Here is an 18668-nt window from a genome sequence, read left to right on the forward strand (position 1 = left end):
CAGCCTGTACCACATTGGGGTGATCAGTCATACAAATAGCATTTCACCCACATCTTAAAACCTATTGTAAACTTGTCATGCGACTACAATACAGCAGTGCCGTTCTGAATGCTACTTTGATAAGGCAGGGAATTGAGCCTGTGATTTTCTAGTAACCATAGGACAAGCTGTGGACACTGGACTGTTTTTCTCCCATCCGTTTTTTAAACAATAATTTGACCATGCGAGTTACAAAAAAACCAAAAAACAGACTTGGGAGTATTATACATCCAGAGAACATTTTATTAATTCAGTTTTTAAAACAAAGACAAAGCCTCATTTGTCGTAATACAGCAATGGCATCCGAGGCTTCCGCATTTGGTTTTTTTTTCTTCCTGTGCAGGTCTGAGAGCGTCGTGGGGGAAAAGTGACGTGCGAGACAGGCGAACAGAACACTTCAATGCACCCAAGAGAGAGGCAGAGAGAAAGAAAGAAAGCCAGTAGAGAACAGCAGGGCCATACGACAAACCACCACTGAAAAAGAGGGAGGTACTTTGTGTCGGCCTTATAACGTTTTTTTTTTTTTCTTCGTTTTTTTTCCTTCGACACCAGGCGCATTTAGGCCCTTACATACAGTATGTCATATGAAACTATTGGCTTGACCTGCAATGATTAAGGAGTGCTGGGTCAGGTTGTATTGTCGTACAATCCGGCTGAGGAGGAACGTGTAGAGTTGTCGTTTTTTTGGTACTGTAAACTGGAAGTGGTACATTAAAAATACATAAGTTATAAATATGTGTAATTCAAGAAATAAAAAGACATGCAAATATAAATATGCCGAAAACAGGCTCTTCTTCTCTTCTTCACTTGTGTTCTAGGAAGTGGGGAGGCTCTCAGAACTCACAGGAAATGACTAGGAAAATGGTTAAAGCTGATGTTCCCTGCTTTCTGACTGCTTGGTGTTCCAATGTTTACTGGGTTGGCAGGTTAGATGATTGGCTGTTGAGAAAGCGCGTGCATGCGAGCACGCAGGACTTCTGTGTCTCCAGAACATAGCATCTTCTGGTAGACAAATGAGCGAGAGAGCGAACGAGGTGATGTGTTCATGGAAAGAGGGAAAAGTAAGGTGTGTGTGTGTGTGTGTGTGGTAGAGACAGAAATAGAGAGGGAGGGAGACGTCTCGTTCTACCGTCTCATTGTACATGTTGTCGAGAAAGAAAAAAAAGCAAAGGACAAATGAAAGAATAGTAGTGGGGCGCAGGAAAGTAGGGAATGAGCTACCCCTCTGTTTTAGCCACACACTCCTGGGATGAAGGGAGGAGGGTAGAGGAGAGAACGAAAGAACAAAGAAAGAGGCGAGGAAAAAAAGGAAGAGGAAATAAAGAAAAATAAGCCACAGATACCAGACAAATGTGGCGGACGTGGGGAAAATACTCTCTGCATCCAGTATCATATCAAGGGGAGAGAGGGATGAAAGGACAAAAAAAAACCCAAAAAAGAAATTGACAATGGCGTAAAAGGAGAAAGGGAAAGGAGGGATGGTGTGTGTGTGTGTGTGTATGTATGTGTGTGTATGTATGTGTGTGTGTGTGTGTGTGTGTGTGGGGGGGTTATTTGTGTGATCTCAGAGTCCTGCGTCATTGTAGGTTGGAGTGGACACCTTCAGGATGCTCTGAGCGTTTTCCTCCAGCAGGGGACGCCACTTCACCTCCCCTGTCAAGAGCAGGTCTTCTCCGTCAAACGCATCAATGTACTGCATCTGCACACACACAACACAACCATTTCCATTCACATGTATGAAATAATTTCGTAGTGCATCGATGTTACTTCAATCTCAAGAGACTCCAGTAACAAGGACGTCAATTTGTGACAATACAATTGGAAGTAATGTTCAGAAAAAAACGGTTCACATTAAAAACAAATAAAAAACCATAACATTAAAAGCAAAATAGCCAGTTGAGTTGAATTCCATGTCAGTTCATCAAGGGCTTTTCTCAATGAAGGACAAAAGGATGGCAATGGCAAGATACTGTAAGTGAAGTGAGCCTGTTGACATGAACACCATCAATTCTGTATTTCTATCAAGTGCTCCACTTGTGAAGACACGATTACACTGTCCCCGTTTACCACACACACACACACACACACACACACACACACACACACACACACGATGTGATGTTTCTACGATTGTGTTTCTATCACAAATTACTGAAATGCCTTTACTCCTGTCATTAAGTCTCACCTAAGCTAATTTATCGTAATTTATACTATTTGCGTCCTCCTGCCATGCACTGGAACTAGCACGTCTAAAAATTCACAATGCGTTGCAGTGTGCATTCTTGTGAGCTTGTTCTACCACATTTAATGAAACTAACGGAAAAGCAATGACGTCATCTTTAATCTGCTTATCCTTAGAAAGTGGGAAAGGTTCCCAATTTAAAAGAGCATGCACGCAAAGGCATACAGTACATGCACACACACACACAAATATAATTACACAGGCATAAGCACAGGTGCCCTCAGACACAGATACACAAACAAACGGTCTACAGAAAAGCAGACGAGACACAAAAAGTGCAGGGATTAAATATCAGTTCAGTTCCTTGAAACAAAGAATAATCACCAGAGGTAATGTAACACAAACACACTGAAATAGAACTGGTAAACATACACACGGATCCAAGTACAGATACTTATACTGGAAGTACAGTACACAAACAAGAGTGCAAACGGACACACGCAAATCAAATATGTCAACATGTGCAGGCACAAGGCAACCAAGGTGAATGCATGCGTATGCACATGCACACACATGCATGAGGATGGCAGAAACGTGCATACAGTCTTAAGGGAGGAAGTAATTGTGCTTCAAAGATGTAAACTAGACACACGGCAATATGTGCGTACCTGTTTGCGTACGTACTCCACCATGAGCTCCAGCTGTTTGGGGTCTTCACACTGACGGTTGAACAGGTTTCTCCACAGAGCTGCAGCTAACACGCAGTCGTCCGATAAGATTCCCTGAACGCACAAACACACACATTAACACACAAACAGTGGAACACAGTAGGCAGCATACAAAACAATTGGGGCTAGTGTCTGGTGTCAGTATATGCACTTACGGTACCACTCTCATAACTCTCCAAAATACATAACTCTCCAAACTACTCCTGATTAGCAGTACTGTGAGCAACCCCCATGTACATTTTTACACTCCATGATTGAACGTGTGTGCGTGCGCACATGCACGCGTGTGTGTGTGTGTGTGTGTGTGTGTGTGTGTGTGTGTGTGTGTGTGTGTGTGTGTGTGTGTCAATGTCTTACCTCATCATATCCAAATATAGCTGCATAGAAGGTCTCCGTCATTGCCTTCATTGCCTCCTTTCTATGGATGGCATCAATCTGTTTGCGAGCAGAGACAGAGATTAAGATGGAGGGAGAAAGAATAGCCTGGCCATTCAAAAACTCAGCAGACACATTGACATGGCAGTCCAGCACAGGCTCCCAACGTTCAAACTCCAGTGGTTCTCAAAGCAGGGTCCGGGCCGGACCGATCATTCTAAACTTTATGCATATTTTATACTGTACGTTGGCTATTTAAAAAAAAAAATTGCAGATATATACACAAGCTCACAGTTCTGCTATTTCTGAACATTTAAATCTTGAAAGTATTAAGAATTGTTTTTACTCCCCTGGCACAAAAATCTTTCATATGGGGGTCCGTGGATCGATATTTTTCCAACAGTTTCAGTAAAGGATGGGTACTACGGTACCCATCCATACTATAGTAGAACAATATGTTCAATATGTCATATCTCAGTCTCCCCCTGGCCTGCGCACAGAGATGTACAGTATAGGCATTGTGTGACTGACTTGTTTATGGGGGTGGAACGCGTACTATCCAGTAGAGGCATGAGACACGAGACACTGAAAAAACGTGCTTACACAACAGGTTAAAGTCTACTCTGTGCCATGACCAACAGGTGTACTCGTACGTTATAGCGGTCATGTCTTATGGAAGGGTGGACAGTAGGGCCACAAATATAGATTTTTTGCTTAGCGATTACTTTTTGCTGGCGTTTCTTTTTTTTTTACCAATATTTAATGTAAATCCTGCCACAGCTCAGTGGCCTTGGGATCGAGAAGTCGAGGTTCAATCCCCTGGCCCTCGGTCAGCATCAAGGGTTGGTTTGGGAGTAAGGGATGATTCATACTCCTATTTATTGCCAAAAAGAAAGTCTCCCTAATGGCTAGCGCTGAAGTCGCATGTAAATATTGGAGGTGCCCCGACATGAATATGTTTTGTAGCCGGTAAATTTACTTCGCACCGCGGATACATATCTGACTGACACTCGCTGTGCCAGGGGGTGACAGATAAACTAACAAGACAGCGTATGTGGCGAAAAATACATGGTCAATTTAACTATTAGCAGAAATGAAATAATGCTTATGAGCCGCCTTTTATGATATTTTCAGGAAAGGGAAACCCCACCAAACTACGTCCATTTGTCTTCCAATAGTTCAGTTACCCAATCAGCAACAGGAACTTTTCTCCTAAAGCCTGAACTAAGGGAACCAAACACTCTCCATCTGTGACGTCATCGTGACACAAAAAGTGGAGCCGTTCCACCGCACCTTTTAATGGGGAACCCAACTTGGAGAACTATATAATGTTTATTTTAACTTTTACACCCAAATGACCTTTATTTCATAATTGTGCAGCGCGAGACCAGCATGTGTAGCCAAAAATCCCTGGAAAGTAACCCTGGCAGCTGTCACGGGCTCCACGACGCTTTGGGCCCAGTTAATCATTTTGAATAGAACAGCTGCAGTGACACAGACATAGATGACTCAAAAGGAAACGCATACAAAAGGAGGGCGATTACTGTAAAGAGTGCATTTCTCAAAGATAAATCCCATTTCTAGTGGCAACCACAAGGTTGGTTTATCAATAGATCTATAGGGGGTGCATACTTAGTTTAGACTAGTCATTGGTTAGACATGGGTTAAGGTTAGGTTTAGGTGTGCTGCCCTGTGGGAGGTTAGGTTTATGGTGAGGGTTTGAGATAGGTGGTAGTTGTAGGACTAATGACTGGTCATAGTAGAACATACCCAGTACCCAGTATGTAGTAGTAGTGTTTATGTCAGTAATTCTCAACCTGTTTCGTTTCATTTAATTTTAAAGGACCTCCACTTTGATATTTAGTCCACAGACATTTGTTAAACATTTTCTATCTCCCCCGGAAACCAATCTACTGTATACTGTAAGTGTAAACTCATCAGTGCGAGTTACCTCAGAGTTACAGACCTGTAAAGGTCCATTTGGATCCTTGGTGGCCCTCGGACACGGCTTTGAGAACCAGCGGTTTATGCAATCAATCAAGCCTCAACATACTCAAACTGTGGGTCAAGAATGGGAGCCAAACTTTGTGGATTCAGCAGCGGTACTGGACATGTATACTGCATTGTCTTAGCCCTTAAACAGCCTTAAGTTCCACCAACTATTGCTACAAAATTGGAAGCACACATTTATGAAGAATGTCAATGTAGATGTCGCATTAAAACTCTTTCCTCGCCACAGCCCCATCTAGTGGTTTGTCACAGAACGTGAAACGGTCCCTCAAGGTCGAGGTGTGGTTGTAACAACCACACATTGTTGCAACATACTGTATACCGCTATACAAAATGGAATGAATGATCTTTTAACGTGATGGCGTCGATGCATTGAGACCTTGTAGATGTGCCATTTTCACTATTACTGATGTTTATGAATACTTATGGTACTTTTGAATACTGGCATATTTTTTAAAGCGAGTACTCTGGTACTTTAACTCAATTACAAACTTGACTAAGGAACGTTCACTTTATAATATTTGATCTACCGGTAGACATAGATACTTTGACTAAAGTACTAGGTGTGAGTAGCCTACTTGTCCACCAGTCCACCACTGCATTTATTCATTATTTCATTTAAATATGTCTAGGTCTTATTTCTAAACCTGTAAAGTCCTGAGAGTGATATGCATTGGTAAAATACCGGCCACTGTAGCCACTGGATGAAATATGTAACGCTGAGCAGTATGTGATGTAAGGTAGCTAACAAACTCCTGATTTATATAGACACATTCAGAGACGGGTCCCCTGGTCACAGCCAACGTATTTCCCGTAGGCAAGATATCTGCGGGGTACCCAGTCGGCTCTTCTACTACATTGAATGGGAAAGTGACTGATGTCCATGTCCCATGGATAAAACATACATGTAATACTAAGCACACAAATGCATACGAAATGCGAGCACAGACACGAGTCCAAGCAGACAGGCTGCGTTCACACGGGCAGATGCAAAAGATGCAAAGATCACAGCACAATTTGTCTCGTTGTAAAATCTGTTGCTCACACGGTCGTGACATCATCAAGCATGCAGCGTGCCACTTTAGTGACGCGTCACTGCAGCTGCAGTTGTAGCTTTGGATCTTGAAGTCGAATCCAGCTCAGGTTCCATTTGTAGCTTTTGCAGCAGCTACAAACGTTGGACACACCTTTGCATCTTCATGTCGCTGGCTTCAATTGACAATGAACGGTATCTTTGCATCTGCCTGTGTGAACGCAGCGACACACTAGGAGGTTGACAACACATTACCCCCATGATCTTGCTCCTCTGCTCCACGTCCTCCCACATGGAGTGAACGATGTAACGACACATGTACTTCCCTGCTCGGCCTTCCTGCCGCATCCTCACCAAACACATCCTGACGGGACAGATCAGAGACAATGGTTGACAAGACAAAAGACAAAGAAAGACAGGGTGGACACATACTGTGAGGGACAGCGGTTCTAGAACCTTTTAGCTCAAGACCCAAAAAATAAATTAAGACGATTGCCCTGGACGCAAACTGGTGAAAATAGCAGATCTCGCTGAGCGATTGTAGATCGGCTTGTAGATCAGCTTTTTTTTTTTTACTTTTGGGAATGTTTTTTGATTTTTTTTTTTTTTTAAGTCACTGAGCCTACACACATTTTTACCAATGAATTTTCAAATCTTTTCCATCATCATACTATTTTATATATAATATATTACTACATTATTGAATCACCGCTATATAGTGACATCATTGATGTCATAACTAAACCCTATACGTAGTTCTGTCAGGTTCTCCTCGAGACTGTGGAACCATTGGTGCACTTGCCCAAATGTTCTAAACTGAACATGGTGGAACTCTTTTTATTGCATTTATTTATTTTTCTATTATTTTTATTTATGATGTTGTATTGTGATATGGATTCCTTCATTCAATAGCAAGTAATAAAAACAATAATGCATATCATAAAGTGTGAGCACATTTTCTGTAACTTTTGGTTCTTGTTTCAACTCACCATACATGTAGCTGTGCCACCAGGAACCAAGAGTTGAGCGTGTCTGGGAGGGTGCATCCTAGAAACACAGACACAGACACACACACACACACACACACACACACACACACACACACACACACTTGAGCAAATGCAGCAGAACCATAGATATGCTGCCCATTTTGTTACTGACTAGGCGAGTAGGCGCCACATTGTGTCAGATTTAGAGTTGTCCCAATACCATTTTTTTCAGACAGAGTACGAGTACTTAATTTTCAGTACTCGCCGATACAGAGTACCGATACGAGTACTTTTTATATTTGTTGAGTAACACTTATTCCCCCCCCCCCCTTATCCTCTAGCCAAACAGCAGATCCCTTTGAAAAGTCTGTGTCTGTGCATCGAATTTTAATTTCTAACATAATTTTCTTATCTTTAATATCACAATCCAAACGTTCGCAGACAGAACGGGTTGAATCATAATCTCTGCCTCGCAGCCGTTCTGGCCTGGCAGAGATATAATCTCATACATACAGTATTAACTACTCCTATGGAGTGCAGAACAATGTTTTGATGAGCAGGAGTAAGGAGAACAGAGAAAAGAGACACCATACACATCTCTAAATGCACAGCCAAGTTCGGCATCTGTAAATTCGTTAAACTCGCTTAATAATCGGTGTAGGCAGAAACTACTGGTGATATAACACGACGACTCTATCGCCAATCGGAAACCGTGCCTAAATACCACGGGCCACTTACCCAAAGCTGAGAATAATGCATGTTGAGGAACAAGAGAAGCGAGAGAAAGCAATGAAAAATATATAAAAAAAGAGAGAGAAATGGAAAAACAGATGCATGCAGCATGTGTGTGTGTGTGTGTGTGGGGCAGTAAAACCTTGTATAAATGTGTCAGACGGGTGGTGACAATGTCCCTGTGGCCATCATATTTGTTTGGATCGGTCCCATTACCAACACGGCACTGTGTAGCTGGACCAGTACATAACAAGTACTGAACTCTCTCTCTCTCTGTGTGTGTGTGTGTGTGTGTGTGTGTGTGTGTGTGTGTGTGTGTGTGTGTCCTAAATGGACCCTGGAGTAGAGGGTAGCATTGGTCCAAAACAATTGGACCGAAACAGACCCCTGGATAATTGGACTGGTCGGAGTGGCCCTGTGGAAGAATACTAAATTACTGGACCCGGTCCAATACTGACCCATGGATAACTGGACCCAGTCTAAAGCAGGACAGAAGAAAACTGGACCCGGTCCGACCTGGTTTCTAGACCCGTACTCTAGTCTAGACCCAACGGAAAGAGTTAAGTTCATATACAGGAGTGACGCTCGGCTCTGTGTTGTAGACGAGACAACCAAAGAACATTTTCGCTAGGAGGTGGTCCGACCAATCGGCCAGCGATTTAAATATCTGCGATTTTCACTCCAAGTGACTCAAATCGGTGTTCTGCATATTACCCCGATCCGGAGAAACTGATATTTTGTGACCGAGCTGCACCATTTAAAGATGGCGATTTCTTTTCACCCCAAAACATGATCATCAGGTCACTAAAGCACCTAGAGATTTCTGCCCCCATCCACCGAACATCCCTCTACACTTACTTTCAAAGAAGTCATCATAATTGATTCTCTCTACGCAGCATGTGTACATCCGCAAGGCAGCAATCTTGATTTTCTGTTGAGATACAAAAGGGGACAGAGAAAAAACAAATATCATTAGCAAAACAACTATTCAAAGAAGTGTGTCCAGCTAAGGACAAACACTCTGCCACGTACATATTTTATTAAAACAGGTTCGTATTCTACACAGATTGTCTGTACATAAAGTACAATACTGTACCATATGTACCACTGAGGTACATACAGTACTATATGTCTATATGGCTGTGAAACACGGAAATGCTCAGTGAAGTCAAACCTGGTTGTCAGTTAGCATCCTTGGCCTATAACTAGTAACTACCAACTACATCTCCCATCAGTATTGATGGAGGTATTTGGCCAAAATGCTTCGGACAAGTTGAAAGCATGCAATGTATTGCGTTGCATTTCTGAAGGCATGCATTGTTATTTGTGCATAATAGTGTCGAAGCACTACCACAACTGGTGTGCCAGAAAAAAGAAGAAGGGATAAACTCCTTCTCAATTAGTGCGGCTCGATATTTGATTTTGCCCAGTCCAATTTTGAAATCACATCACAGTTGCCAAATAAGCATGCTGGATTTGAAAATTAGGCCCATGTTTTAGTCATTCAACACCAGCTGTAGGCCTACTGACTGTGTCAGAACTTCCGAAAATATAAATTGAGCTGCTGATAAACATTAACTGCTCTCAAAACTAAAGACCTTTGTCTTGTTTCGTTTCTTCGGAATATGTCCTGGAGCAGTGGTTCCCAATCTGGGGGGGGGGGGGGGGGTGCCTCATCTGTTTTGAGGCTGTAAAAATAAGATTTGAAACATTTTGCACAAAAAACGAATGCTTTCCAGACATTTTTCCTTTTCTTCTCCCCCCCCCGCCCCCATTTTAGTAGTTCAATTCCGAGTTTTCCAGTGGGCCCAGTGTTGTCCAATGTCACTTGCTGACTTGCCTACATAATGGAAATACAAAACAAATAGGACCCTGGCCAGACTCGGTAGCAAAGTGAGAAAAAGACAAACATAACATTAGCTCAGTGTTTCCCCTACTAAATATGCATTATTGTGTGGCGGGCCACCACACAATCATGACCAGCCCACCACAGTATGATTTTTAGTTGGCAGCCCGAAAATAGGCCGCAGAAGAAAATCACAAATATTCAGTGCGGAGTGGACGGGTCCGACGCATGCACGAGTGCTGCACGAGCGTGCATGTGTGAACGCACTGGGTAGGGGAAACTGAGGCTGGATTCCAGGCTACCTGGAGGCCATGAATAAAAGAAATACGTAACTGCAATACATCTCAAGGGATGGATTGCCTCCATCATCATTATTGCCCAAAGATAAAAGGGCTGGGAAGGGGACCACTATCCTACGGTTTGAGCAAGTGGTATTTTAAATGGTGCAATTCCCTTAAACACCACCCCCTTCCACTCATACTATCTGTCTGTGTGATCCGATCTTTCCCAGTGTCCCCTCTAGTGGCAAATTAGCCTTTGCTTGCTTGTTGTTCTGCTCCAATGCTTGTGCAAGTTGCTCACATGTGACGGAGGCCGAAGGGCTTGGCACTGTGGCGAGCGCGGCTTTGGACCGTCTAAGAGGAGGTCTAAGAACAGAGGTATGTGGAGCCTAGGCTCTTTGGACGGGCAAATTGATCTGCAATCTGGGCAAATTGATCTGCAATCGGCGTGACTTCACATCCTTTTACAGCGCTTATATTACGGTTCCTGTTTTTCCTCTCAAATACGGTACACTATTTCCCCCCCCATTGCCTCCGTCTCTCATCCTCCCCCAAGCCTGTGATAGCGTCTGTCAATTATAGCTTTCACACCTCAGAATGTATGCATGTATGGATTAATTTGGTTATGAACCGAATGCATCTGTGTTCATGTCTGTCCAGATCCCGTTACAACACACACAAGAACACATTATTCATGATTTCGGCACCAACATTCAATATCAACATTTTTGCACATCAAAACATTTCATCAGTGAGAAAGACTGCCGTCACTGAAATGATATACTTCGTTGACCAGGGTCCCCCACCAGGGGTCTAGACTTTGTCCACTACTTTCTTTTCCCTCGTGACCAACATCTCATCAAACATACTGTAGCAGACATACAGTTCCCAAAGCGTCACATTTCAATGAGTCATGAGATTGTACTTTATGTGGTATTTTTGCAGAATGTTTGCCTATTTTTGCAGAATGTCCATCTTTTATAATGTAATGACATGCCAGAATATGGACGCTGGGGTTCATGTGGTTAAATAAATTGTGTTCCTAATTTTCAAAACTGTGTATTATTTGAAGCAGCTTTTCTGTGGGCTGCAGTGCAATCGGAATTCATTCATTTTAATGGAGCAATGACAGTTCACACATACAGTGAATTTGTATCCATTGTGGGAACACATATGTTCAATTTCTTTCTAAAGTGTTTATTTCAATGAAGAGTAGAAAGGTTTTCAACAGGACAAAGACACAATAAGACTGAACAATAAGGTTTTCAACAAGACAATGAAACAACAAGTCTGAACGATAAAGCTTTCAACAAGACAATATAACAATAAGTCGGAGCAACAAGGTTTTCAACACGACAATAGGTCAATAACAATCACAGTCAAAACAATAGAATAACTTCTTGTGGGTTCAAATGAACCCTTATCCCTAAACTTATTTGACATTTTTTACTATTTTGCTGCTGTACTTTATACCTCATACTACAGCAGCCTTGTGTTCATACAACAGAAAGATTGGGTATTGGTTATATTAAGACTGACGTTATGTATCTTTCAGGACCTTTCACTGCTTCGTCTCAACCATTACTCTATGGCTCTGGTCTCAGTCACACCGCGGTGTATTTTTTGACATTCGGTTTCTCTCCAAAGTTGAATGTTGCCACCACTGTTGGAGCAGCCATAAACTACACAGGTTCATCCCAATGTTCTGGGCATCTTTGTAAAGTTAGTGTTAGTAAAAAGCAGGTAAAAGAGTAACGTTTGAGCAGACTAATATCAGTCACTCTCCCATTCAATGTAGTAGAAGAGGCGACTCTTTACACCGGAGATATGTCGTCTCTGCCTACAGGAAATACGTCTATAGTCATGTGCTCAAGTATTTCATATTCCATCCTAATTGGCTAACATTGGCTTTCGAAGTTTGCAGGATTGGCCCATTTTGAACAAAAAGCCTCAAATCATGAACGCAGCGTACAATTTACGTGAAATCTTTCACAGACTGTCCTACAAGGCTGGGAATATATCCCACCCTTTTCACATTGGCCTGTTATAGCGCCCCCAACAGGTGGACTTTTGCAAAACACATTTTTGGATCAAAATGCCTCAAATCATCCAATTGCCATCAAAGGCGTAACAAATGGCACCCTTTTCACATTGGCCTATAATAGTGCCACCAGGAGGCCACAACCTGAGCTGGAAGGGAAATCTCAACCTATTGTATCTATAACGAGCATAACACGAAAAGAAAAGAAATCAAAGCTGATTAGTTTCAAACAATGGCCACTATTTTCCCAGTTACAATTGAGAGTTTAGTGAACATTAGTGAACCTAAAAAGGAACAGCCGTCTCGTCTCCACTCTCCAGTGGTATTAAAATAACAAAAGATCACACCAGGACAACTATGTTGTTCACACAAGTGAATTAAATTATATGTCTAGGAGGAACATTTAATTTAGGTGGCATATGCAGCAGATGCATATTAGTACGTGTGTGACTGTCTGTTTGGGTGGATGCATTCCTGGCCGACTGACCATAAGTCCCTTGCCCCACAAGGGATCTGGAACCCCTGACCAGCATTGCCCCAAACATTTAAAATGGGTGTACGTACATAGCGTTTGTCTATCTGACCTATTTCTACTACATAATGATGATACATGTTCCTTATCTGCCAACTCTATATGTAACCAATGCACATTTGGAACACCTGTCCTCTTTTACACAGAGTCACACACAGACACACAGTCACACAGAGCCCGTCGACTCTAGCCTATATTCATTCCTATATGACCTTTGTTCTAAATTCTTGCTTCATACTGACATGGGCCCATGGCCAAAAGGTCTGGGGGCTTCATTTAACCAAGCAGTGCTCAAGCACAACACAGCTTGGTCTCATGTAGCCCATACAGACAATATGGAAACAATGTACAGTACTACTACTGTAAGTCAGCAACAATGAAAACAGACAAAATATGAATATTTTCCTCAAAGATATACGGACCATATTAGAAGCTATATCATTGCATCTCTGGCAGTATCAGGTGCAGCATCTAAAATAATGTGATTTACTGAGTTGATTTACTGAGAAAAGGTACATTTTTTTACTAGTATGGTCCATTAAAAAATATATTTCTAAGAAAGTATTGTGACGGAAATGTCAGATGTCTCTGAAAGTGCAGTTTAATAACAAAATATTAACCTGGAGTAGCAAATGTAAAAAAGGGGTTGGGAAAACGAGCAGGTTATTACCCAATCCATCTAATTTCAGCTGCATATCTGGGTCCATTTTGAACCATGTTCCTCTGTACTTTTTAAGTACATAACACCTTCTCTCAGTCGCTCCCTCCCTGACTCCCTCGCCTATCTATCATATTTTATTGTCCTGTGAAGCCAGCCGATGGCCGCTTGGCTTAAGCTCCACGCTTCCTCCCTCCCTAGGCATCCTGCCTCCCCTCCCAATAATTCACTTTCTCCCACTCCACCATCCATCACTCACCCATTTGTTGTATTTGAGGGGTCCTGTGAAGCCTATGGCCTCGATGAGTTTAGTGAAGGCTCCCACCTCCTCTTCCGAGTGCTGGGGTGAATCCTTCACATTAAAGAGCTGGGGGAGAGATACAGATAAAGAATATGGATCTTAAATATAGTTAAGACTGGGATATCAACTCTTCTGGCAGCTTTCGGATCCAGAACAATGGCGGATATGATTATAGTCCCTTTTAACCTAAAATAATTCCCTTGGAAACCAGGGACGTCATAGTCATAAACCAAAGAAACTGTACAAATCAAATGCAAGTTTCTCCATGTATTTCTTGGTACGTTTTGTTTGGTATGTCTATGTTTTATTCTAACTCATAGCGACTGGCGGGACTAGGCTACTTGATTTGGCATTCACGTGGGGGAACAAAAACATTGCGGTGACCAACCGGATACATACATACTTATATTAGTTGGGGAATTTGTGGCCTAGACCGGATCACACTAGTTAGTCGGGAATGAAAACCAGACTTTCTTCCTCGCAGAAAGCCCACAAGACGCGAGGTTATTGTACCATTATATAGTAAATACATACTTTGTTAAGATGTTTATGTGATCACGCTGACAAACCGAATGATAGAGAGATCATGTTGATCCGTCTGGATTTGGATTCTTTGACAACACTGTTCTCAATACTCATGGAAACAAAGCAAAGCAAAGAGTCCGATGGGGGGAAAGGGGGAGTTTGAGTACAGTAGAGGGGAAGAGAGTTAGAGAGAGAGAGAGAGAGAGAGAGAGAGAGAGAGAGAGAGAGAAAGGAGAGGGAGGAGGGTAATGTAGGGAAGGGGAGGGTGCATGATGGGCGAAGAAAAACAAAGAGGGGGGGCAAAAAGATGAGTTTAATAGGAGAGGGCGTGAAGAGAGGGCGCGTGAGAACAGCCTTGATAAAGATGTCCAGATGTCACAGACTGCAGAGAGGCCTCACAAAGTGAAAACAAGCCGAGGGACATGTTGCTCCTAAAATAGGTTCTATGCTCTGTGTTGTATCACATCAACAGCACAGAACACATCCAGCTTCACACACACACACACACACACCTATCATGGAGAGGACAAATATAAGTGACAAGACATTACTTCAAAACAGCAGGCTAATCATTATGCTAATTTATATATTAATCCAACTGCGTCACTCGCACAAAAACAGATGATATACATTCTCACGATGTGCTGCTTGTACAGCAGGTCAACTCATTTTGGCAAGCAACATTGTTGGATTCACTCGCGGGGAGGTGTTTTCTCCAGGGACACAAAACACGATTCCATTTCGGGAGTAAGAAGTGTGTGTAAAGTATTAAATTCGGAAGTGGATACTGAACTGTACAATTCAATAGAAAACGGAGAACTATTGGTTCCCTAAGTTTGTTCACCTCCTGTGGTTATACTCTTGCATAAGGAAGGGCGTGAAAAATCAACTAGTCCTAGTTTCTTTTTTTTCTCCTTTGGTGTGGCCAGCACCTCTCCAATATGTAGCAGGCTTGCATCCTGCCAACTTCTTTTAAAAGGAACCCTGGCTAATAAGACAAATATGCCTAAAAACATCATACCATCTACAACTAAAATAAATAAATAAAAAACCCTTAAACATGTTATTTCTTTCATAAAAAGATAATCTTTCACTCAATAGGGACTGCTCCTGTCGCAAGTTGATGATGTCATTATGTCCATGTGTGGTCGAGCCCTATGGAATGTATGGAATGAACGTGCTAATACAAATAACGTAATACTTCCTAAAGTTAATATGAGCATCAAAGCAACATTTTAAATACTTTTTATTAGCACGTGCAATCGTGCATTCCATATATTCCAAATTGCTGGACACATAGATAATAAGAAAAAGAGAATATTGAAGGTGTTTTTATTTCTTTATTTTAGTTGTAGAGGGTTAGTGTAGACTCTACACTAACCCTCTACAACTAAAATAAAGAAATATGCCTTAAAACATTACCCTCTACACTGTAGAGGGTAATGTTTTAAGGCATATTTGTCTCATTAGCCAGGGATCCTTTTAAGAAATAGCTTTCATTGTTTGATGGATTAAATCATGTTGACTTGACAATTATCTTTACTAATCGGCCATTGGGGCTGAGAATTAAAAAAAGAAATGCCCATCCCTACTCTTGAAGGGTGGAAGCAAAACAGCGGGGACTGACTCATCACGATGAGTGATCAAGGTGTGTTTCATTTATACAATGCTATACAATTCAAAATCAAATCAATTCTCATTCAAATGTATGTTATCGTGAACTGCAAAGTTGGAAAACTATTATCGGGATACAGTGTTGGGAGGAATGACCATTGTTACAGTGCTGTTCCCCCTGGATGAAAAAGGTGAGGTCTCCAGCTGATTCACTGTCTTCTCATGATAGCCATATTCAGCCATATTCAGAGTCAGACATTCTGAGAGGTGTACGTAGTTCCACATGAGCAACCAACCTAATCATGTTTTGACTAGGGATGTGCCGATGAGACATTTTGGCCGATATCGATATCCGATATAATTCATTGCCGTTATGGCTAACTGTCTAAGCATAACATGCCAAAAGGTTTACAATTGTCAGACATCAATGTGTGCATTTGAATTGAGAAGCTTTTGATCTTCTGTGCAATATTTGTGTGGGAATGTTATGACAGACAGCATGATTCAGTCCCAACAAGATTGTGCATGACTGTGTGTGTGTGTGTGTGTGTGTGTGTGTGTGTGTGTACGCCCGCCTCTTTACCTGTGCGGTTCTGTGCAGTGTCCGACATGGCGTCAGGGAGGGGGAGGAGGTTCTGGCCAGCTGACAGGCCACTAATGTTCTGGCCAAACAGGCCTCTTGCTGTAATACCTGCATAGATTAGAATACAGACAGACAGATAGATCTGAGCGAAGGAAGCAAAGGCAGGTGGCAGTGGAATTGTTCCGAGGTACTATTACTGTAGGTAGCAGTATCGGGAAAAGCAGCCGATACTGCCTAAAATACTGGTATCGGGTTCGGTATGGGCGAGTACTACTGATTGAGTATGCCAGTCTATGCCATTACGATTACGATACCACATAATGTATCGCATGACTATGTGTCATTTACAGTAATCATTTTTTAAATGTTCCAGGTGCACTCCTCAAAGCGATTTAATTTCAAGGACCACCATAACTCGGAGAGTGTACATATGGAACCCATTTGTACACTCTCAGAGTTACAGAACTGTGAGGGTCCATTTGGAACCCCGTCAAGGGACCCTGAGGGTCTCCGAGACCCACTGTCCTTGATTTATTTTATTACACACTGGTATCGGATGGGTACTCGGTATCAACCGATACACAAGGTATTAAAGACATTTTATCGGTTCATCTCCAACAAAAAGTATTATAGTCACTATTATTCTCTCTGAGTCCAGACCAGACAGAGCTGTAGAAAAGCAAACCACACTGTCGGCTATTACAAAATTAATTAAACAAAATGCTGTGGTGGTCAACTAAAAGAATTAAGCACAGAAGCACCTGACTTGTTGTTGTTACCCTCCTAATGTGTCTGGTAGACAAAGTCCTACAAGCATTTGACTGGTGGGCACTGGGCAGTGTTAATTCCCCACCCTGTGAATGCCAGTTATTTATTTGCTTGTGTCTTGAGCTTGAGAAAAGTAGGTCATTGGCCATTCATTCAATCAGACAAATACAACAATATACATTTTTATATGTCTGTTTAAAATGTGTTATGCGAGAGAATGCAAGACTCAAGTTCACCTCCACAAGCTGTGAACAATAATATAATTAAGTAGGAAGGCTAACTAATCTTGTTAACTATAGTTAGCTGTGTACTAGGTGTTTGGGTTTCACGGCTGTACGCTCTTTACATTCCAGTAGTAAGTATCATTTTATCACAGCTGCTTCACCCTGTTATTATTTACCAACAACCATACCACATGATGGTTGGCTAAGCCTGAGAGTTATTATTAGCCAACTAAGCTAATGTTAGGTAACGACACTTGGTGATGAACATTAGCAAACGTTACCTTTCTTCTGGTCGCTGTCGCATGAATGCTTCTGACTGCGAACTGTAGCGGTCGCCGATACATGACTCCGTAAGGAGTTGCAGTATTATTACGATATGTCACTTAATTGTGCCCCCAATTATCGTAAACCTACAGGTACGCGTCTTTTGGAAACGCCAAAAGGGTCCCCCACCTCCTCCTTCTGCTGCAATGTCAACGGAATCTGTCCCACTCCCAAAGCAGTCCGTCTGCAACACGGTCCGCTTGTACTGATTCCGCTAGGGTGCCGTGCCAGTCACGGTCAAGATCTATACCACAACATCATTCAGCTTTTGATATAGCTTCACTCCTGCAAAACGACTGCTCATCTTCTTCTTTTTTCTTTTACTAAATTGGGAAATGAATATGAATTTAATAATATTTCTTCGCACTGTGACAAATGTAATGCAAATTGCATGTAATAGATGCAAATCTCATTCACAGCTTTGCCCTTTGCCCTCAGATACAGAGATTGGATTACGATATTTGAGACATTTTCTGATATTTTCAGTATTCATATGGTCTGATTAGCCTACAGCAAAACATAAATAAAAAAAAGACACTGGAAAAGGGTGGAGGCTCCTGCCTCCTGCATTTAACTATTGGCTAAATTAACAGACAGACAATTTGATAAGGTTTGGCTGCTACCTGGATAGAAACACACGATGAACAGGATATGATTGATGAGGTCGAGTGTTGTTGTTTTTCAGTGTAACTGCTCCAATAACTGGCCTTGTGTGTATGAATGGTGCATTTATGTAGAGCTTTTCATACAGTAGATTGGAAATACATTCACCCATTCACACACTACTTTATTTTTAATATATTTTTTATCCCACGATTTTTGTAACCCATTTTTCACCCCTGTGTCAATCATCTAATGTGATCCTGGGCTCTACACACCCTCC

At 42.0% G+C, this 18668-nt stretch overlaps 1 protein-coding gene across 1 annotated transcript; it reads right to left on the reverse strand.

Moving 5' to 3' along the window:
- Positions 1 to 259: 259 nt before the first annotated feature.
- uqcc1 (ubiquinol-cytochrome c reductase complex assembly factor 1) lies at positions 260 to 17938 on the reverse strand. The gene is made up of 9 exons (XM_080785557.1): positions 17743 to 17938; positions 16470 to 16577; positions 13706 to 13813; positions 8947 to 9019; positions 7357 to 7414; positions 6623 to 6731; positions 3307 to 3384; positions 2890 to 3003; positions 260 to 1738 (listed from the first exon to the last, which is right to left on the reverse strand). The coding sequence occupies exons 1-9, from the start codon at positions 17803 to 17805 to the stop codon at positions 1604 to 1606; spliced, it is 846 nt and encodes a 281-aa protein (XP_080641683.1). The 5' UTR covers positions 17806 to 17938; the 3' UTR covers positions 260 to 1603.
- Between the last annotated feature and the right edge of the window lie 730 nt (positions 17939 to 18668).

The sequence above is a fragment of the Protomyctophum bolini genome (assembly GCF_963924005.1).
Source record: "Protomyctophum bolini genome assembly, chromosome: 2".
NCBI classification, from domain to species: domain Eukaryota; kingdom Metazoa; phylum Chordata; class Actinopteri; order Myctophiformes; family Myctophidae; genus Protomyctophum; species Protomyctophum bolini.